Source organism: Malus domestica, chromosome 17 (assembly GCF_042453785.1).
Source record: "Malus domestica chromosome 17, GDT2T_hap1".
Classification (NCBI taxonomy): domain Eukaryota; kingdom Viridiplantae; phylum Streptophyta; class Magnoliopsida; order Rosales; family Rosaceae; genus Malus; species Malus domestica.
The window spans coordinates 10,191,592-10,213,234 of record NC_091677.1 but is presented as its reverse complement, the minus strand read 5'-3'; the positions used below and the strand labels follow the sequence as shown (position 1 = coordinate 10,213,234).

The 21,643-nt window shown below is 38.9% G+C and overlaps 3 protein-coding genes across 4 annotated transcripts; 2 read left to right on the top strand and 1 right to left on the bottom strand.

Moving 5' to 3' along the window:
• The first annotated feature begins 4,410 nt into the window (after positions 1-4,410).
• LOC103405044 (SNF1-related protein kinase regulatory subunit beta-2-like) lies at positions 4,411-7,485 on the top strand. Of its 2 annotated transcripts, none has more exons than XM_029097626.2 (5): positions 4,411-4,644; positions 4,856-4,986; positions 5,737-5,897; positions 6,010-6,172; positions 6,935-7,485. In XM_029097626.2, the coding sequence occupies exons 1-5, from the start codon at positions 4,641-4,643 to the stop codon at positions 7,262-7,264; spliced, it is 789 nt and encodes a 262-aa protein (XP_028953459.2). In that variant the 5' UTR covers positions 4,411-4,640; the 3' UTR covers positions 7,265-7,485. The 2 variants fall into 2 exon arrangements, with proteins under 2 accessions (XP_028953459.2, XP_008342234.3); XM_008344012.4 differs by having other exon boundaries at positions 4,437-4,662.
• Positions 7,486-7,570: 85 nt separating this feature from the next.
• Positions 7,571-8,574, bottom strand: LOC103426274 (uncharacterized). Its single transcript, XM_008364365.4, has 3 exons — positions 8,291-8,574; positions 8,117-8,189; positions 7,571-7,880 (listed from the first exon to the last, which is right to left on the bottom strand). Exons 1-3 carry the CDS (start codon positions 8,460-8,462, stop codon positions 7,736-7,738), a joined length of 390 nt encoding a protein of 129 aa, XP_008362587.2. The 5' UTR covers positions 8,463-8,574; the 3' UTR covers positions 7,571-7,735.
• Positions 8,575-19,407: 10,833 nt separating this feature from the next.
• On the top strand, positions 19,408-21,581 carry LOC103426276 (alpha-1,6-mannosyl-glycoprotein 2-beta-N-acetylglucosaminyltransferase-like). The gene has a single exon (XM_008364368.4). It carries the CDS (start codon positions 20,110-20,112, stop codon positions 21,391-21,393), a length of 1,284 nt encoding a protein of 427 aa, XP_008362590.3. The 5' UTR covers positions 19,408-20,109; the 3' UTR covers positions 21,394-21,581.
• The last annotated feature ends 62 nt before the right edge of the window (positions 21,582-21,643 follow it).

The following is a 21,643-nucleotide window of genomic DNA, read 5'->3' as shown; positions in this document are numbered from 1 at the left end:
CCTCAAATTTGATTTTGGGGTTTTTGAATCCATAGAGATTCATACGAATCTCGGCCAAATTCAAAGTCGGCGACGACTACAGGTCATCGAGAATGGAAAGGCACAGATGCACTAGGAAGGGGGCTAGGATCATGTGCATCATGGGCACAGGGACACCATAGCCCTACGAGCTGGTGTCGCGTTTTAGGTCGAGTCGTAGACTTGGGCCATATCAAGCGAGCCCTCTAAACAAATTTCCATTGCAGGCCTAGAAGGCCAGCCCAATTGGACTTGGGTTTCAGCCAAAAGAACACCCTAACTTTGTTGGGTGTGGTCATTGGGGACGAAGACCAGCGCTGCAGCTTCAAGCGGCAGTGTTCAGGCCAAAAGAACTAGGTGCGAGTCAAAAGTTTAACATGGAATTTAATGGTGTGATGGAGAAAAAAGGGAAATCTTGACGTCCATAAGCCAACAAAACCCTCGAATTCGATTTTGGGGTTTTTGAATCCATAGAGATTCATACGAATCTCGGCCAAATTCAAAGTCGGCGACGACTACAGGTCATCGAGAATGGAAAGGCATGGCTGCAGGCCATGCATGAGACGCCTTGAAGGGCGTCAGAGTTTGGCAGGTGGACGACGTCGAAACGATGTCATGGGTCTAGGTTCCAAATGCGTAAAGCTTCTAGCTTCGGTGTAGGCTCGGTTCATGGGTTCAAAGAACCCTAAAAAAATTCGATTTTTTTTTCAATTGATTCAATGCATATTTAATTAAATAATTTAATGAATGAACATATATAGGATGGACATTATGGTGAATGTTCATGCTGTCAAGGCTACAAAAATATCGAGATAAAAACCGTTGTTTTGAAATAACCTGATTGTGTGATGATATTGGTGAACTGGTTTGATGCAGAAAACTTCCACATCATATTCCTAAGCGCAACAGTAGGAGCGTGTTGATAACGTGTTGTGGCCTATATTTAACTGACAGGGAAAGGGGGTTGACGGCATAGAGAAAATATAGAGAGATGTGTTTATAGGGCTGTGTAGGGGATGTGTTATTCCTCCTACGCAGTGCCTTTATTTATAGTAATAAGATAGAGAAGAAATCATTCTCCTCCAAGGAATACAAGTCCTAATATGGAAGAATAACTAGAATCAAATCTAATCTTAAATAAGAAGTTTATAACAGGATTGAATATAACTATTTTCATTTTCGTCTAGATATCTAAAAAAAAAATTCTATGTACCCAATTGATATGTAAAGTGACTTCACCCCAAACGAACATTCATATACAAAGAAAAAGAACACCAAACACCATAACTGTTTGCATCACATTTATGTAAATGGTGAGAGTCCGTCACACAAACACACTTGGAAGTGGACATATTATTGTTGATGTATTGTAAGACTTACTCGCTTTAATAGCCATGACTAATCTTGACGCCCGTTTAGAGCAATTCATGGCATGAATGGTTAAGATCTACCCACATGCTTGTGTATGCCCGCACCACTCTTACACTTTTTAATTTATAGGTATCATTTTCTAACCCAAGAAAAAGAGGTTCCTATCATTTTAAGTACAAGCAATTTGTGACGCAAACCCACATGGGATATTTTTATATAGTCTATATAGACACCGACCCAAGGCAGCAGATTCTCTTCCTATGTCACATCTCTCCCCTTTTGTGATGCCAACACTTAACTACCAACCCATGTGTATTTCTATACTTTATACTTGTAACAAAAGATATCATCAATTCTCTCTCTCTCTCTCTCTCTCTCTCTCTCTCTCTCTCTCTCTCATAACTTTTATATTTGCTTTATTTGCTAAGGCATTCTTTGAGGGCAAAATCACTCTCATTAGATTCTTGCACTAATGCAATGAGAACAACCCCACCCCGACCCAAAAGGAAGAAATTGTAAGACTAGCATTTGTTAGCATCTGCATTGCCTTTAGCTTGTTAAAATTGAGTGGTTGAACAAAAGAAGAGATGCCCACTGCCTCCAATCTCTCATCTCTCATCTCTCTTTGGCTTATTAATTTAAACTGCATTGGGGGTTACTCAAATCATGCTCAACTACCACCTTAGCTATATTATAGTGGGCATATAATGGTAGATTATGAACAACAGTCACACGGAGAGATCTAAACTTTTAGGACCATTGTTGCTAGGAAGAGCTTTTTGTGCAATAGGGTAGTGTACTCAATGAATGAGCACAAGCAACCTAAGTATGCCATATTTTTCAAAAAATTCATGTCACTGATCTAAACTTATATGATAAGTTCGTTCTTTTTTTTATTTGAAATGGGTAAGTTGATTCCTATAGGGTTTTAGACAAATTTATAATTGTGCGTTCACACGCCATTAATTGATACTAATCTGACATTTACATTCAAGTTGCCATTATTAATTATAATAAATATGAGCATTGTTCTACCATAGATAGGAAAGATTTTTCAGTGTGCTTGAAACACGAGGCAGAACACCACATGCGTATAATTGAAGGGACACTTAAAAAAAAACTCCTTATAATGACATGTGTTCCTCTCCTTTTTCTGAGCACACTGAAAAATCTCTCAAACCTATTGTACACCATTGCTCATAATAGTTATTATAATTATTAATGGCAACTTGAATGTAAATGTTAGCTTAGTATCAATTGCAATTAGTGGCTTAACTTTATTTATGAAGCAAAAAGAGGAGGGTCTAACATGCTTTTTATACAGAATGGCTCTCACCCTCTGTAACCCTAGATATACTCTTACTCTCTCTAACTCTATATATATGTACATGGAATCTACGTTATTATTGTGAAGTCCATAAACAACACAAGTGGGGATGCACCAACTTTAGGTAAACCACGTTGTGTTTTTGTGCATTTATATGATTTACAATCACATATGTATTGGTTTAATAATTGGCATCAAATACGAGCATAGGCAACTACCGTTGCAAAGTTTTTTATGGCGATTTGTTTAACCCTATACTTGATTCTACGCATGGGACATAATTACCACCAGCCAAACTTGGATTAATAAGAGCATCTTCAAAGGAAGGGTCTAAAGTCAAAATTAGCAATAACAGTAAAAAAAAGACTGCATTAGTTATTTCTAACCAAAGTGTCAATTCCTATGTGATATGATGCGGATCGACAACAAAGGTCGTTGCTGTTAAATTTGATAGCAACTTCAAATTCTTTTTAGTGATTAATAAATGTTTTTTTAAATCATTTTTTTTAATTATTTTTTGTTTTATAAATACTTATTATGATTATGAAAAGTAAATGACGTAATAAATAATATTTTAAATTTAACATATTGAGTGAAGAAAATATAAAAATCAAAGTACCACATAAACCTTTAAATTTAAATTTTATGTTTAAAATATGTTTTGAGATTGTCTGAAGCCGATGGAAATGTAAATAGGTGAAAAGCTAAATTAACCCAATCATAATGTTAATGGGGGTTTCCAAGTGGCCTCAACTATATAAGACAAGGGAGTTGAAACTCGAAGACAATTTTTTATTTTTGTTTTGATTGGGAGGCATAGTAAGAATAGAATTAGACTTGGCTTTACTCTGTTAATTAAGGTTAATTTGTGTTTGGCTTGATACTAAAATGTGCTCCAACAACAGGCAGGACGTTGTCAATGTCATTCCACACGAATAAAGAGAAAGAATATGGAATTACACATATATTATCATTTTAAAATACAAAGCAAAAGAAAAAGAATGAATTCTCGATGAATGCTTTTCCTCCATCTTAATTTTCAAAGAAGATGACACATACAATGTTTCGAAATCACAGCAAAACTGTTTCATTTCTAGTTAGTCTAGGGCTTAATAGGAAGGGCGAATTTTGAGGCAATGGAAATATTGCTCTTTTGTGACAAAGTCATAAGTTCAAGTTGTAGAAACATCTTTTTTGCAATACAAAGATAAGATTGTGTACAATAAACGTTTTTCTCCTAATAGAACAAAAATAAGCGTATAAAAAAAAATGATCGTTGAAGTGTGTAAGTCTCGTAAAAGAACAATAATAAATGTCTATAAATAGTTGATCACCACTACTTTTAATAGTAGTGCATGATGACTTTTCGTCTGGTAACTAATAACATTTTTGTTTATATTCTAAACTTTTTTTGCAATGATAATAACAATTCTGTTGCATTGTAATTTGTAAGGAAGAGTGTTAATCCAGTAGTACCAAGCTCATGCTAAACTGTAATATCAAAATCAAACAGCTAACACAGTGCAGTGTAGTGGCAAGCTGGACTTGCCAGCTGCATCAAGTTGTATAGACGGCACAACACAACCCAACAAGGCAACGTTTTCTGTTTTTAAAAACAGAAAAGCATAATTAGTTCTCCACCGTACGATCTTCCAAACTCATTGGAGAATCAAATTTCCTGCTTCTTGTCCGGTGTTTGCCTTTTCAACACTCAGAGCCAGTGATTTTAGTGAGAGAGAGAGAGAGACAGAGACAGAGAGAGGGGAACACAACAACTTGTGCTGTCCATTCCATTAGACATTAAAAAAATAAAAGAAAAAATAAAAGAAAAAAGGAAACCTTCATAAAAAATGTAAACTTTCATTGAGTTTCAGTCACTTCCTAATTGGGTTTCTTGTGTGGTTGCAACCTGTTTGAAGAAGAAATGGGTAAGTCGCCAAACACAAGTAAGTCAGTCAGTCAGTCACTTGGTTTTTCATCTTTTTGCCTTTTCTATTTGTGGGTTTGTTTGTTCTTGTTCTTGTTCTTTTTTTGCTTATTCCAATTCTCCATCAAAGAATATAATTATTTTTTCTTCTGTTTATCCCTTTGAATTTGTCTGAGTCAGATGAAAACTAAACTGGGTTCCTTTGTTTTCAGTAATGGGGAATCCCAGTGGGAGTAGAGATGATGGAGAAGGTCCTCCTGGAGTTAACAACTTTGGAGAGTACTGTGATGGATATGTAGAAGAACCCATGTCTCGGAGCCCATCTCTTTTCTTCACTTCCCGAGTAAGCTCTTTTTTTTTTTCTTTTTGTTTCTTTTTTTTTTTTTCAGTTTTTCAAAAATTTCATGTGTGTTTGCTTTTGCTTTTTTGGCATCAGAAAATGTCTGAAGAACAGTATTCTCAAATGGGAATCTCTATCTCTTGGTTGGATGTTTGGATTGGCATTTGTAAATTGACAATATTACTGTAAGGGGGTGAAAATTGTTTGCTTTAGTTGAGTGCAATTTGTATTATTAGTTTATGGAAAGAATGTGGCATCATGTATGTGATTTTCACACTTTCGTTGTCTCCTTCGACACTCGTCCCTTTTTTTGTGTCTCTGGAGTCGCAGGATATATTCAATCCAAAGGCTAGAAAAACTGCAAGGTGGAGTGCAGAGAAAAAGGAAGTGCGGAAATCATTTATCTTTTACTGTTTGATCTTTTAACAATCATATGATAGATCTTTCAAGTTGAAGCAATGAACTGAAGGTCAATAATTTATTGACACTTAACAGTGTAATTAGAATAATTTGAAATTTATTCACCTGTTGTATCTGTTGGTTCAAGAAACTGTCTCCTTCTGCTAAGGTTATACTTTCTAGTTTTTTTCTAAATAGAAAACTAATTGCAGGTGAATTTGTTCCATTTCAGATACTTGTCTTTTCTCTAGTATTTACTATTTACTGTGATGTACAAAAGGCAATCAAATTCCCCCCTGCATGCCTATAAAGCACACAGGGATGGAGCTCTCTAAATTTTATCTGCATTTTCAGTATCCTGGGGAACCCTTACCAAGACCTGCTGAGGCATCACCGCAACATACAGTAGTTAATCGTAATGTACATGATGAGAAATTGATGTGGACGAAGATCTCATGGAATCACGGTGGAAGCCAAGTTGCTATCACAGGATCATGGGACAATTGGGAGAGTAGGTACTAAATTATATAGCATTCCTTATCTAAAAATTTCCAACTTTGCTTCTGTTGTGAGCATCATTTTTGGCATCAGGCTTTGATATGAATAACTTTCATCTCCTTATATCAGGGAGCTCTTGCAGAGTAGAGACAATGATTTCCTTACCATAAAGTTGCTTCCACCAGGTCTCTACCAGTACCATTTCATTGTTGACGGGTGTTTGATGTGTGATCCAGAATGTCCATGGGTCTATGATAATTCGGGGAGTGCGTATAACATCTTGGATTTACAGGTATTATTATGACTCATAATGTGATCTGTTTCTAGTCCATAAATGATTAAAATGTTATCTTCCTTGTACTAGTCCTTTTGCTCCCCATCCTTTTTTTCGTTATCTGTTCAGGTTTACCTTTCACTTTGGTTATAAATCAAGTTTTTAGGATGAAGTCTTAGTTTATTTGAGTGAAGATCAGCCGTGTTGGGAGCAAATAAACAGCTTTTTTATCATTTTACAATTTCGTACCAGTGACAACTACACTGTAAACTATAAAACATTGCACTCGTTTGAGCCATTCAGTTCACCTCCATTCACTCTCTCTTGCACAGAACATCTAACGCAAAATTACCTACACCGATTTTCAGCATTTTAATGGTAAGAACCTCAACGCTACAAGCAAGCGAACTGAATCTTCTGTATCACATTATTGGGATTTCTACTTACTTTTACTTGCATTGCAGGAAGAGCTTATGAATACACACCGAACCCCTTATGATCCTAGCCTGTATTTGAACCCCAAATATTACCGAAATCTCCTAATGATAATATGTACATAATTTTCCGATTACATGTGGCATATCCAATAGTACTTGTCAGTCCATTATCAATTCGCCTTGCTGATAACGTTTCTTCGGTGTAATCTTGAGCTGCTTCATGTAGGAGAGTGTGCTTCTTGTTCTTTTTTTCTCTATCTTTTGCACACTCTAGAAGTATCACTTTACATGCTTCATCATTATAGTATATAAATTGATTTCACTCCTCACATGGATTATGCAGGAATGTGTTTCAGAATTGCCTCAGCATCTGGCAATGTTCGAACCTCCTCCATCCCCACCTTCAAGCTACGACAACAGACTCTTAAGCGAAGATGATTTCAGTAAACCTCCGCTGGAAGTACCCCCACAACTACACGTAGCATTTCTAAACAAGCCATCATCCTCCAACAACGGCGACCAGCCACCAATGCCTCATCCTTCACAATTGAACCATTTGCACATCCAGAACCAAATTGGCGGCGAGTTTTTTGCACTCAGCTCTACACATAGGTTTCGTAATAAGTTTGTCACAACGGTATTATACAAGCCACGGAGAATAGCAAATCAGTGATTTTGTATCTTTATTTTGTGAGTAGAAAATATTTCATAGAAGTAATATTGTTTAGAAGATTGCTGTCACTTACTGGGGTTGAGAAATAGTTAATGTAGGTAAAAAAAAAAACCATTTGGATGGTTTGCCAAAATGTAATGAACGTGTTCATTTTGTATATGATGTGCTACCTTTAACAATATATGCGTAATCGAAACTCGATGTTTAGTTTCTTCCTTCAACTCGGCCACGCTTCGCTACCAAATATATATTTACCAATAACTGCAAGTGCATTTCCCATTTACAAGCCAAGAACAGAACCAAAAGTACTCAACCGTGATTAATATATATGAAAAACTCATAACATATACCAAACATATTGGTGAAAAAAAAGACTATGCAAGCAAAACATTTGAGAACAACTCAAATGGTTGAAAAACTCATGTGCTGTTGATTGCTGCTCCTCAAGCTGCAATTAATCGCGGTCGATCATCATCGAACTGGTACCTTAATCCAACCATTAGCAAAACCAATGGCCAAGATTACAAAAGGTGTTGACATGCCAAATATGATGATGTATGGAAGGGGGGTCATCATGGGATTTTCACCTTCCCTTTCTCCTGCTGTTTGCCAATACCTGCAATATTGCATATATTAAATTCTTCTTAGTTTTTTCTTCTACAAGCGATATTGGGAGATGGGAGATTCAAAACTTCAAACCTCTGTTGCAAGGGTGAATAATCTTAACCAACTGAGCTACAACCCTTTTTCTATATTTATGTTTAATTACAGTGTGATAATTCTTAACATGTTTTATGAAGAAAAATTACCATTGATAAATTTGGTAACTGATGAAAGCGTGGGAGAACTTACTGCTCTGGTTCTTGTTCTCTGGTTATGAACTTTTTCTTCCCTGATCCCTTATTGACTTCTCCATCTCCACCACCTAACACCATTGAGAAAAATTTCAAAACCTAATGAAGTTGGAAAATTTACATTTAAATATAAGTAAAATAAATGGGGAAAAAAGAGAGAATATTTACTTACCTAATTCTGCATGAATCTTGAAACTGTGTGGCCTCCTCTTGTGTGAAATGGAAGTGAAAGAAGGAGGATATAGTGGCGGCGACGGGGTGGAGGGGGCTAGAAATGTGGTGGGAGAAAAGAAGGCCAACTTGGCTGCCATATTTGTGGGAAGAATGAGCTCTGTGTTGGCCATCTCTTCAGCTGCACCACAAATATATGTGAGTGGTTTTGGATATGGAGTGTGGTGTGGTCACGGTGGAGACAGATAGTCAGTCATTGGTTGGTACTAACCTTATCCAACCCCTCTCCATATATACAGGGGCGGAGTTAGAAATTTCTTCTAATGGGGGCAACCGAAAACAACTAAGAAAATCTTATTATATTATGGTTTATACGCAAGGATGGTTTCAAATGATGATGTATCACAATTCCAATATTACAAAAATTTCAATATAGTAGTGGAAAGTGGCAAAGTGATGAGAAAAATATAAGTACATGATAGAAGGAAGAGGGGTTTTTTCGGTTTGAATGACAGAACAAGAGTACTATTGCTCATATAATATTTGATAAGGAGTATAAGTATAATGAATGTATGTTGGATATTAGATGCATATATTTTCTTCAAAAATAACTCGTGTATATTATATAATTGTAAACTCCGTCGTGTAAGTTTATCTTACATTGCCGGTCCCAAGCCTGGATAAAGGAGGAGGGGGAGGGCGTCAGGTAGTCGACAGCCGGCACTCCATTATCATGTCGAATCCTTATGAAAATGAATCCAGAACGAAATCGTGCTAAAGTTAGGGCGTCACCCGTAAGTGGCGCGCTGTGTGGCCCGAGCACAGTGATAAGTGAGCAAGGGTCGCTGTATCTCCATCGGCACCCGGATGCAGTGTTAAATGAGCAAGGGGGCTATAGAAACTTCTTTTCGAACGACTCCACTCAAAGTTGTTTGGGAGCATATGCTCCTATAAACTTTACACGGGACACACAAAAGAAGTACTTTGATCCTATTAGACGGGGAAGGGTGAAGAAGCTAGGATAGAAGGGTAGAGTTCAAGAGAGCAAAATGCGTTTAGGAACGTGGAATATAGGAACCTTGACGGGAAAATCTATGGAAGTAGTAGAAGTTATGGTGAGGAGAAGGATAAATATTATGTGCCTACAAGAAACTAAGTGGGTTGGTCGTAAGGCAAAAGATCTAGAAAACTCAGGGTTTAAACTATGGTATTCGGGCACAAATAGAACGAGAAACGGTGTTGGCATCATCGTGGACAAGACCTTGACACAAGATGTTGTAGATGTCAAGAGGGTAGGAGATAGAATCATGGCAATCAAGATTGTAATAGGACAAGAACTTATCAATGTGATTAGTGCGTACGCACCTCAAGTAGGGTTGGATACGAGTTCGAAGGATAAATTTTGGGAAGACCTTGGAGACTTGGTGCAAGGAATTGCTCAGACGGAGAAGTTATTTATAGGAGGAGATTTAAATGGACACGTGGGCAGGGAGACAGGCAACTATGGAGGTTTTCATGGTGGCCATGGTTTTGGGGAGAGAAACGAGGATGGGGAAGCTATCTTGGATTTTGCAATGGCATATGATCTCTTCTTAGCCAACACATTCTTTAAGAAGAGAGAAGAACATGTGATCACCTACAAGAGTGGGTCGTCAAAAACACAAATAGATTTTCTTCTAATGAGGAAAGGGGATCGTATAACTTGTAAGGATTGCAAAGTTATACCAGGAGAGAGCGTGGCTAATCAACATCGCTTGTTGGTGATGGATGTACATATCAAAAGAGTGAGAAAAAAGAACAAGACTTGGAAGTGCCCAAGGACTAGATGGTGGAATCTAAAAGAAGAAAAACAAGCCATTTTCAAAGAGAAAGTAATCACCCAGTGTGTGTGGGATAGAGAGGGGGAAGCTAACCAAATGTGGGATTCCATGGCTAGTTGTATCCGAAAAGTAGCAAAAGAGGTATTAGGAGAGTCCAAGGGCTTTGCCCCACACCAAAAGGAATCTTGGTGGTGGAATGAGGAGGTACAAACAAAGGTGAAGGCTAAGAAGGAATGTTGTAAAACCTTATACAAGGATAGGACCGATGAAAATGGTGAAAGGTATAGAAAAGCGAAGCAAGAGGCGAAGAAAGCTGTGAGAGAAGCTAAGTTAGCGGCTTATGACGATATGTATAAGCGACTAGATACCAAAGAAGGAGAGTTGGATATCTATAAACTAGCTAGAGCAAGGGAAAAGAAGACAAGGGACCTAAACCAAGTGAGGTGCATCAAGGATGAGGATGGAAATGTTCTTGCTACAGAGAACGCGGTTAAAGACAGATGGAAAGGTTATTTTCATAATCTTTTCAATGAAGGACATGAAAGGAATGCTTCTTTAGGGGAGTTGAGTAACTCAGAAGAGTGTAGAAACTACTCTTTTTATCGTAGAATCCGGAAGGAAGAAGTGGTTGTAGCTTTGAAGAAGATGAAGCATAGAAAAGCAGTAGGCCCAGACGATATACCAATCGAAGTGTGGAAAGTTTTGGGAGAGACAGGTATAACATGGCTCACTGACCTTTTCAATAGGATTTTGAAAACGAAGAAGATGCCAAATGAGTGGCGAATGAGCACTTTGGTGCCTATCTACAAGAATAAGGGCGATGTACAAAATTGCATGAACTATAGGGGTATTAAGCTAATGAGTCATACAATGAAGCTTTGGGAGAGAGTCATTGAGCATAGATTGAGGCAAGAGACACGGGTTTCGGACAACCAATTCGGGTTCATGCCAGAGCGCTCAACCATGGAGGCAATCTATCTCTTACGAAGATTGATGGAAAGATATAGAGATGGGAAAAAGGATTTACACATGGTCTTTATAGATTTGGAAAAAGCGTATGATAGGGTCCCAAGAGACATTCTTTGGAGGATTTTAGAGAAGAAAGGAGTACGAGTAGCATATATCCAAGCTATACAGGATATGTATGAAGGAGCAAAGACTGTCGTAAGAACTCATGAAGGACAAACCGAAAGCTTTCCCATAACTGTAGGATTACATCAAGGCTCATCCTTAAGTCCTTACCTTTTTGCGTTGGTAATGGATGAGTTAACAGGACATATTCAAGATGATATTCCTTGGTGTATGCTTTTCGCAGACGATATAGTGTTGATAGATGAAACTCAGGAAGGGGTAAATGTAAAGCTTAACCTTTGGAGAGAAGTGTTGGAATCTAAAGGTCTTCGCCTAAGCCGATCAAAGACAGAATATATGGAGTGCAAGTTCAGTGCAAATGGAGGCCAAAACGAGTTAGGGGTGAGGATCGGAGATCAAGAAATACTAAAGAGCGACCGTTTTCGTTACCTAGGATCTATCTTGCAAAAGAACGGAGAATTAGATGGAGATCTCAACCATAGAATACAAGCTGGATGGATGAAGTGGAAGAGTGCATCCGGCGTGTTGTGTGACCGCCGTATGCCACTGAAGCTCAAGGGAAAATTTTATAGGACGGCAATAAGGCCGGCGATGTTGTATGGCACAGAATGTTGGGCGGTGAAGCATCAACACGTACACAAAATGGGTGTAGCGGAGATGAGGATGCTTCGTTGGATGTGTGGGCACACGAGAAAGGATAAGATTAGGAATGAGGATATCCGGGGTAAAGTAGGAGTAGCCGAAATTGAAGGAAAGATGAGAGAAAATCGGTTACGGTGGTTTGGACATGTGCAAAGAAGGCCTACTGACACTCCGATTAGAAGATGCGACTATAGGACAGAGGTTCAGGGCCGAAGGGGTAGAGGAAGACCTAGGAAAACTTTGGAAGAGACCCTAAGAAAAGATTTAGAGTACTTGGATCTAACGGAGGACATGACACAGGACAGAAAACAATGGCGTTCTAAGATTCATATAGCCGATCCCACTCAGTGACTTGGATTTTCCAAGTCTCCAACCGAGAAGTTTTCCTCACTCGGGAAATTAAGGGAACACTACCTCAACCTACATGCTCCACTCACAAAGCTTCAACATACAAGCTTCAACAAAAGAAAATTCAAAGAACTTAGCGAAGAAGGCTTTGGTGTATTTAACACAATACGTTGAAATGAAGGAAAGCTTATTTATTGATATCCCCGATAAGTTACAAATATGTACATATACTTGAGGCAAAATAAACAAACAAGAGGGAGCCTTCACAAAGGTTGCTTAGGAGAAGTCTCAGCAGTCGGTAGAGCCCCAGAAAGAGAAGGCATCGAAGGGGGATCATTCAGAGCCTCAGTACTGGACAAAACCCTAGAAGGAGGAGGCATCAGAGGTTGATCATTTGGAGCTTCATTACGCGGTACAGCCCCAGAAGACGAAGGCAATAAATGCCTTTGGAACAAACCCACAAATCTCTGATGATCAAGTAAAACCTGACCATCAGATTCCTTCATCTGGTCAAGCTTCCTCTTCATGTTTGTAGCATAGTCATGTGCGAGCCGGTGCAACTGTTTATTCTCATGCTTAAGCCCTCTAATCTCCTGTTTGAGACTCATCACTTCAGCCGCCAATGATTCAACTTGGCGGGTTCGAGCAAATAGGCGTTGGGCCATATTAGACACAGAACCTGCACACTGAACACTGAGAGCCAGAGAATCCTTAACAGCCAACTCATCAGACCGTTTGGAAAGTAGTCTGTTATCTTTGGGAGTGAGAAGGTTCCTGGCCACTACCGCAGCGGTCATATCATTCTTCATCACGGAATCCCCAACGGTAAGATGACCAGTAGGGGAGACGAATGATGGGCGCCATATGTTGTCTGGAGAAGGCGGGGCTGCCTCTTCAACAAGGTTCAAGTCAAAACGACGGTCGGAGGGGCCAGACATTTTCAAAGGTGTTGAAGAGAGAAGAGGTCGGACAAATCAAGATCTTAGAAGTGCAAGAATGGAGCTTCTACTGGTGGATATTCAAGTGTGCTTTGGAACTTAATGTCAGCCCCTATAAAAATCTGCACTCGACGAAGCTTCAGAAATCGAAGAGGCGCCTGCTCAGAAATCGAAGAGGCGTTTGCTTTCTCAAAAGCTGGGCTGCTCAGAGACCACGAGGGTCGATCTCAGAAATCGAAGAGGCGTTTGCTTTCTCAAAAGCTGGGCTGCTCAAAGACCACGAAGGCCAATCTCAGAAATCAAAGAGGCTTGCTTTCTCAAAAGCTGGGCTGCTAAGAGACCACGAGGGCCGATCTCAGAAATCGAAGAGGCACCTACTTTTCCAGCCTTGTCAGCACCTGTCACACGCACACTCAGCTTTGCGGAAATTATGGGCATTCTGTCGAAGATTTCTGGCGAAGTAGAAAGCACATGAATCGTACTGTTCAATCACCCACTTCTCATACGCAACAGTAACTCATGGGTACCACAAATAACTTTGCCAAAGTTCTCTGACAAAGTTGAGACACGTGAAGCTTGCAACTCCCGCTACATCGCTCTGACCAAGAAGGGTAAAAGAATTGCAAAGAAACAACACTAACAAAGTTTAGACACATAAATTTTGAAGGTCTAGCTACCATATTATTACCCACAAGGGTAAAGGAACAGTACCACTGCTGGATAATTGGAAAGTCCCGGTGTGTCAACCTCTGTGCTTCGTGGCAAGGTAGACAAGCAAACATGCCAACCTTTACTCACATTCGAGAAAACACTCCCAACAGGATTGCTTGCTCCAAAATCGAAGAGGCACCGCCCTCCGAATCTCGAGAGCCAGACTCCCAACATGATTATTTTCTCAAAAATCGAAGAGAGGGTAAATGAACAGTACCACTGCTGGATAATTGGAAAGTCCCTGTGTGTCAACCTTTGTGCTTCGTGGCAAGGTAGACTAGCAAACATGCCCAACCTTTACTCACATTCGAGAAAACACTCCCAACAAGATTGCTTGCTCCAAAATCGAAGAGGCACTGCCCTCCGAATCTCGAGAGCCAGACTCCCAACATGATTACTTTCTCAAAAATCGAAGAGAGGGTAAAGGAACAGTACCACTGCTGGATAATTGGAAAGTTCCTGTGTGCTTCGTGGCAAGGTAGACTAGCAAACATGCCCAACCTTTACTCACATTCGAGAAAACACTCCCAACAAGATTGCTTGCTCCAAAATCGAAGAGGCACCGCCCTCCGAATCTCGAGAGCCAGACTCCCAACATGATTACTTTCTCAAAAATAGAAGAGACACCGCTCTCCGAATCTCGAGAGCCAGACCCCCAGCAGGATTGCTTTCTCAAAAATCGAAGAGGCATCGTTCTCCGAATCTCGAGAGCCAGATCCCCGACAGGATTGCTTGTTCGAAAACCGAAGAGGCACCACTTTCCCAACTTCAAGAGCTGGATCTCCTTGGATAAAACTTGTCTGTAATCTTCACACGCAACATCAGCTTTCCAGATACCACAGACCACTTTTTCAAAGTGCTCTGACAGAGTTAAAACATGTGAAGCTGGCAGCTCCCACTACCGTGTTATGACCAAGCATGGTAAAGGAATAGCATTATTACTTGATGTTAGGGAGACTCCTATATATGTCGACCTCCATCCCTAACGGACAGGCAGACCTGCAAAAATGCTCAACCCTTTCTCTTATCTGAGAGGGCACTCCCAACGAAGCCTTTCGAAATATTCAGCTTTCTTTCCCCCCGATAATACCTCTGTAAACAAGCTATACTAGAGCAAGAATATCTCATATCATCAGGGTTAAAAGCAAGAGTATCCCATATCATGCTTTTTCCCTGTCTTTTCCTTTGGCCTTGTTCTTACCTGCAAGACAAGGAGAAAGAGAGCAATCAGTCAGCACTTGGAATCAAGCTTCCAGCCAGGAACTGACTGCCTGGAACCCCTTACCTGATTACTTACCTGGCATTGCTCTCGAGTACTCATCTTCAACATCTTATGCTTCCAGGGAAGATACCGCATCTGCCTGAGGAACAGATAGGGCAAGTGAGAAGGATACAAGGAAGCATGTGGAGACAAGCGTAACAGCACACGTGCTGATACATCCACTACTCTGTCAAAAGCAAAAGTATCCCATATCAGCAGGGTCGAACGTACTCTAGATTTGATGGACTTGTTTTGACCCTCAAATTCTTCAGTCGGCCTTATACTCTGGAGGAAACCAGAAAACCCTCCAGCCCGGTTCAAGAATAAGCCTGTGGAAAGTTACTTCTTCAAAAGCAAAAGTATCCCATATCATCTCTTCTCATTTTTCTTCTCTTTATCCTTCATGCTGCCTGCAAGATAGGGAGAATGTGAACAATCAGCCGGAGCTCTGATTGCTTACCTTGTCTGTCACCTCTTTCAGCAGATCCCCTAGCCCGGCGACTTGGGGGACTCCTACTACATGGTTTGTATCGCGCTTGACCAAGCCTGAAACTACAAGTAAGCTTCAAGTGAAATTGATACATTACCTTATGCATCTCCACCAGTTACAGATACCACCCCTGGATGGAGGAAGAGTACTTCCAGAGAAGATGCCACATCTACCTATGAGACAGATAAGGCAAGTCAAGACGATACCACACTCCGGTACTTAGAAGTTTCGTGGTTACGAGATCATTCTCCCACAATATTTCCTAATGTCATTTGTACTAAATCATTCACTTGTACTCACTAAAGGAGAGCTTGAACCTATGTACTTGTGTAAACCCTTCACAATTAATGAGAACTCTTATATTCCGTGGACGTAGCCAATCTGGGTGAACCACGTACATCTTGTGTTTGCTTTCCTATCTCTATCCATTTATATACTTATCCACACTAATGACCGGAGCAATCTAGCGAAGATCACAAAAAGTGACCGTTTTCGCTACCTAGGATCTATCTTGCAAGAGAACGGAGAATTAGATGGAGATCTCAACCATAGAATACAAGCTGGATGGATGAAGTGTAAGAGTGCATCCGGCGTGTTGTGTGACCGTCGTAGGCCACTGAAGCTCAAGGGAAAATTTTATAGGACGGCAATAAGGCCAACGATGTTGTATGGCACAGAATGTTGGGCGGTGAAGCATCAACACGTACACAAAATGGGTGTAGCGGAGATGAGGATGCTTCGTGGGATGTATGGGCACATGATAAAGGATAAAATTGGGAATGAGGATATCCGAGGTAAAGTAGGAGTAGCCAAAATTGAAGGAAATATGAGAGAAAATCGGTTCCGGTGGTTTGGACATGTGCAAAGAAGGCCTACTGACGCTCCGGTTCGAAAATGTGACTACGGGACAGAGGTTCAGGGCCGAAGGGGTAGAGGAAGACCTAGGAAAACTTTGGAAGAGACCCTAAGAAAAACTTGAGTACTTGGATCTAACGGAGGACATGACACAAAACCGAGCGCAATGACGTTCTAGGATTCATATAGCCGACCCCACTTAGTGGGAAAAGGCTTTGTTGTTGTTGTTGTTGTTGTATATTATATAATTGTAGTTTGCAACTAAACAAATGAATTACTTGAATGGGAGCATCTGGCCCGAGTGAGCCTTCATTGGCTCCATCCATGCATATATATGACCAACGTATGACCAACGTACCCCAACACTCAAGTCTCAACTTCAAGTAACCCGTTTCATTTCTTAATTTGGGGTATTTTTTTTTTCTTAACAAGACTCGTTCGAGACTATTTTTATTAGAATCAGTGCTCATTAGCACTTTTGTTAACAGTTTTTTTTTTAATATTATTATAAACACATTAAAATCTTTATTACAAATTATGAAAAAGCTAGTGGAATTGTTTTCTAAAGAGTTACCTGTCATGTGCTTATCTAGAAAACACTTCTATGACCTCGAAGTTTTTTTAAGTTTTTCTGCCAAGTATAATCTATTAACATGTCATGTGTTTATCCAAAAAATACTTTTATAACTTTGAAACACTTTATAAGTTTTTCTGCCAAACGTAATAATAAATTGCAATCATGTAAACTTTTTAAGTTTTTCTGCCAAACATAATCATAAATTGCAATCATGTAAAAGCATGTATGAAGGTAAAGTTGGAAATTTTCAAGTCCAATAAATACATATATGAAAGTAAATTTGGTGTTTCAAGTGTTGTAACTTGATTTCCATTATTTCTTTGCTACCAAAAAGCTAATTACCAATACGTTTTAGCATTTTGGCATACCCTTCCAATTTGTTATTTTTAACCTACGATATTATTTACACTAAAGGGGAGATGATGGCTCAGCCTCACAATGGACTTGCTAATGTAGTTCAAATTCGTTTTTGACGAAAATCGAACATAAATCCTCTCACTTACAAGTAAAGAAGAAAACTACTAAACCGTATAACTATAAAGTGGCCCCCAAATTAATGATACAAATAATCGTAAAAATAGATGGTAAATATAGCATCACCCTTTTACTATCTACCCCAAAGGGAAAAATACTTTACCAATTCTACCAAGATGACAGCCATGGCCTAAATAGACCATACCTACAACCAAGGACCAAAATATCGATAATATCAGCAAAATATCGCCGATATTATCGTTTTTTTTAGATAACGATATTTTAACAGTTATCCCTTAATTATCGTCAATATATCGCGATAATATCGATAATATAACGATATGATCAATAAGGGTATTGATCTTCTGGTCCAAGCGCGAAGATGCTTTATTGTTTGGGCTTCGGGTCCTTTTTATAATCCCTCCACCAGCTTCTTCTTTATGACTTGGGCGATGTGGGACAACAGCAACAACTCTAATTTCACAATTGTATTGTATTCTTTGCTTTCCCATTCAACAGCCACCGGCTTTATCCAACAAAATTGCGTTTTTATTATGGGTAATGATCTTTTGGACTTATACGAGTTGCAATTTAGTTTTTCAATTACCCACCAAAGAATTTAAGGCTACTTCGATTTATACATTTTAGGTTGGGGAATGAGTTTAACGATGAGTACTAATTTTCTCACATTGCACCATTAGAAAAATATCATATTGATATACATCTTTTGGTTATTTGCTAATTTGACTGTTCGCCAGAATAATGATATGATAGGCATTTGATTTATTTGTGGGCTAACGAGGGAAACCAAACTAGCACATATGAACAAAAACTCGTCATTGTAGAGCTTCGGCTTCTATTCAAATTAGTAACATGAAAGGAAAATCAATCATACAATTTAGTCTAAATTGTGGAAGTGACGTTTCTACGTCAATCTTATATTTACTACATCATCAATTTAATTAAAAACCTATAATTACCTAAGTAGAACCGTTCATCTCATTGTGGTGTCTTCGATTACCAAAACATAATCATGTACTATGTCTATATGATTTTGTATTAACACGTTGGATAAAAATATCACTCAAAATTTTGATATGGCTTTCAAAATTGACCAAACATTTTTCTTTTTTCTCGAAACTAGATGATGTAAAATGTGATTAACCAAATTATTATTATTTTTAAAAAATAAAGAAAAATTAGTATCCGATCCCTAGTTTCTAATGTTCATTGACTAAGATCTTATCGATTTTTATATTTTGATCAAATTCCCTAGCATTAATGAATTACATGTAAGTTACATAACTTTCATAACAAAAATTAGTAATTGATTTAGAGTTTTAATAATCACATCCTTATTAAACTCCTAATTAATTTTCAATTCAAACATTTCAGATATATAAAAAATAAAATAAGAATAAGTTTGTACCCATTATAAGAATAAATCACTCATGTATCTTATCATGTAATGTATAAAGTATAAAATATTGTACTAATTCATTATGTATAAATGATTATGGTGTGTTTAAACTTCTTTTATTAATTACTACATATTTTCTACACTCACAATATTTGCCAGCTCGCTATATAATCAACTTAAATCAATTAAATCCATCATACAATACATTTCCTTCCAATTTTTTGTGATAAACTAATAGATAATTGACTAAATAAACATCCTGAAGAGTTTCAATAAAAATTTCCAAGTTTTTCTTACAATTTCCGTGGTTTCCATATTATTTTTATCGATATCGATAATATCCCGATATTTCCATCAATATTTCCCTATTTTTAGACTACCGATATTTCTGATATTATCGATATTTTATACCTTGCCTACAACCCAATTGCGATATATGTCCCATAAAACACAGTAAAACTGTCATTTACCAAGTTGTTGCGGAGTTCGCAATCAAAGGCAGTTCCTCGCTACCGGCTTTTGATTGTGACCCGCCACCTCGCTACCCATAAAAATATACAGACAAATTTCCCACTTTCAAATTCAAAGGTCTTCCTTTTGGAATTTGGAAATTCTCTTTCCTGTCCCCTGTCCTCTCCACTCATGTATCTACAAGTCATTGGTCAACTGATAAATCAAAGCCGTTGATCCGAAAGACATTTCAACCTTTGAAATCTATCTGTGCTGCTCAAGGATTGGATTTTGACCATAAACCCTGTTTTTTTTCTCCAGTTTTCGGATGTGGGTTTTGTGATTTGATTCTTGCTTTCCGGGCTTTGATTTGTCCTGCCAAATTCGAGTTGCAGCAAAAGGAGGCTCGAAGTTGCAGCAACTGGAAGCTCAGATTTCACTCCCATGGATGCAATTAGATCAAGTTTTGGCTGATTTGATCTCGTCGCACCGACTGTTTTGGAGGTTTTTGATCCCTACCCTTTTGATTGTTCACTCTGTTCTCAAATGGGTCGGTGCTGTTTTGAAGTTTAAATACTTGGTTGTGCTTGTTTGAGAGAATTAAAGACTCCGTTTTCTAGCTGCAAGTATTTGGTTTTCCACTTTTTCTGCATATCTGGTTTCTGAATTCTATGAAAATATGAATGGTGTGGCTGTAACTGTCATATGAAGTGTGTTTGTTCCCATAACTGCTGTTGAATCTATGGCTATTATCAAGAAACACCGTCTAAAGGATGCAGCGGCTTTTCGCCGTTTCTTGCCATTGGTTTCTATTACGTTGTTAGGGGTTTTCCTGCTGATGTTCCTCCTGAGATTTAATTCAATTTCAAATTTTGTTACGCCATCTTCGGATGATTTTGGTGAGGTATCGATAAGGACTGGTAATCGTTCACATGTTAGACAAATACTTAGCCTCCCTAAGCAGACTGAATTCTCACTTAAGTTGGAAAAGAGGAATCAGCTTCCCCCTAGGAACTTAGATCTCTATCCAAGTCTAGCCAAGGATCACATAACTATAGTTCTTTATGTGCACAACCGGCCGCAGTATCTCAAAGTAGCTGTTGATAGTCTGTCTCGGGTTGTAGGTATAAATGAAACTTTACTGATCGTAAGTCATGATGGATACTTCGAAGAAATGAACAAGGTTGTGGAAGGGGTCAGATTTTGCCAAGTGAAGCAAATTTTTGCACCTTACTCGCCCCACGTCTTTCCCAATAGCTTTCCAGGGGTTTCGCCTACAGACTGTAAGGAAAGGGATGATGCAAAAACGAAACACTGTAAGGGGACTCCTGATCAGTATGGAAACCACCGTTCTCCGAAGATTGTGTCATTGAAGCATCATTGGTGGTGGATGATGAACACAGTGTGGGATGGATTGAAGGAGACCAAGGATCACAATGGTCATATTCTTTTCATAGAGGAGGACCATTATATTTATCCCAATGCTTATCGTAACTTGCAGATACTCACAGAATTGAAGCCTCAAAAATGCCCTCATTGCTATGCTGCCAATTTAGCACCGTGTGATGTGAATGCAAGAGGAGAAGGTTGGGATAGTTTGATTGCAGAGAGAATGGGAAACGTAGGATATACATTTAACCGGACTGTTTGGAGGAAAATTCACAAAAAGACTTCAGAATTTTGTTTCTTTGATGATTACAATTGGGATATAACAATGTGGGCAACGGTCTATCCCTCATTTGGTAATCCTGTTTTCACTTTACGAGGGCCTCGGACTAGTGCAGTACACTTTGGCAAGTGTGGTTTGCACCAGGGACAGGGGGAGGCAATAGCATGTATTGACAACGGCATGGTGAACTTTAACCTGGAGGAGATAGATAAGGTTGCAAACATCAACTCGGACTGGGAAGTGCAGGTCTTTGAGAATCAGCCAGGGTACAAAGCCGGATTCAAAGGTTGGGGAGGTTGGGGGGACAAGAGAGACCATCGGTTGTGCTTGAGTTTTGCTCAGATGTATCATTCATAGATAGACATTGCTTCTTCAGTGTCGGTATTTAGCCATCTGTTGTAACCGGTAAGATCTGGATTTCGTTTTTGTTAAGTGATAGCCAATGGCATGAGTAGCTGTGAGATGTTTTGTATCATGTTACAGATGATGTTTACGTTTGTTTCTTCAGGAGTCAAAATATTGTTCAATATAAATCATAATTTTCATTTCTTTTCTTCCATTTTCTGTTATGCTTATTACTTTAAGGCATCTCGCAGAGGAAGTATGG

Excerpts from the sequence above, each read along its gene's own strand:
- LOC103405044 (XM_008344012.4), top strand. The coding sequence starts at position 4,641 with ATGGGTAAGTCGCCAAACACAA. Across the intron at positions 4,663-4,855 it reads GGGTAAGTCGCCAAACACAA|TAATGGGGAATCCCAGTGGG; the intron begins GTAAGTCAGTCA and ends CTTTGTTTTCAG. Across the intron at positions 5,898-6,009 it reads TGGGACAATTGGGAGAGTAG|GGAGCTCTTGCAGAGTAGAG; the intron begins GTACTAAATTAT and ends TCCTTATATCAG.
- LOC103426274 (XM_008364365.4), bottom strand. The coding sequence starts at position 8,462 with ATGGCCAACACAGAGCTCATTCTTCCCACAAATATGGCAGCCAAGTTG. Across the intron at positions 8,190-8,290 it reads CAAGATTCATGCAGAATTAG|GTGGTGGAGATGGAGAAGTC; the intron begins GTAAGTAAATAT and ends CAATGGTGTTAG. Across the intron at positions 7,881-8,116 it reads AGAGAACAAGAACCAGAGCA|GTATTGGCAAACAGCAGGAG; the intron begins GTAAGTTCTCCC and ends GCAATATTGCAG.
- LOC103426276 (XM_008364368.4), top strand. The coding sequence starts at position 20,110 with ATGGCTATTATCAAGAAACACCGTCTAAAGGATGCAGCGGCTTTTCGC.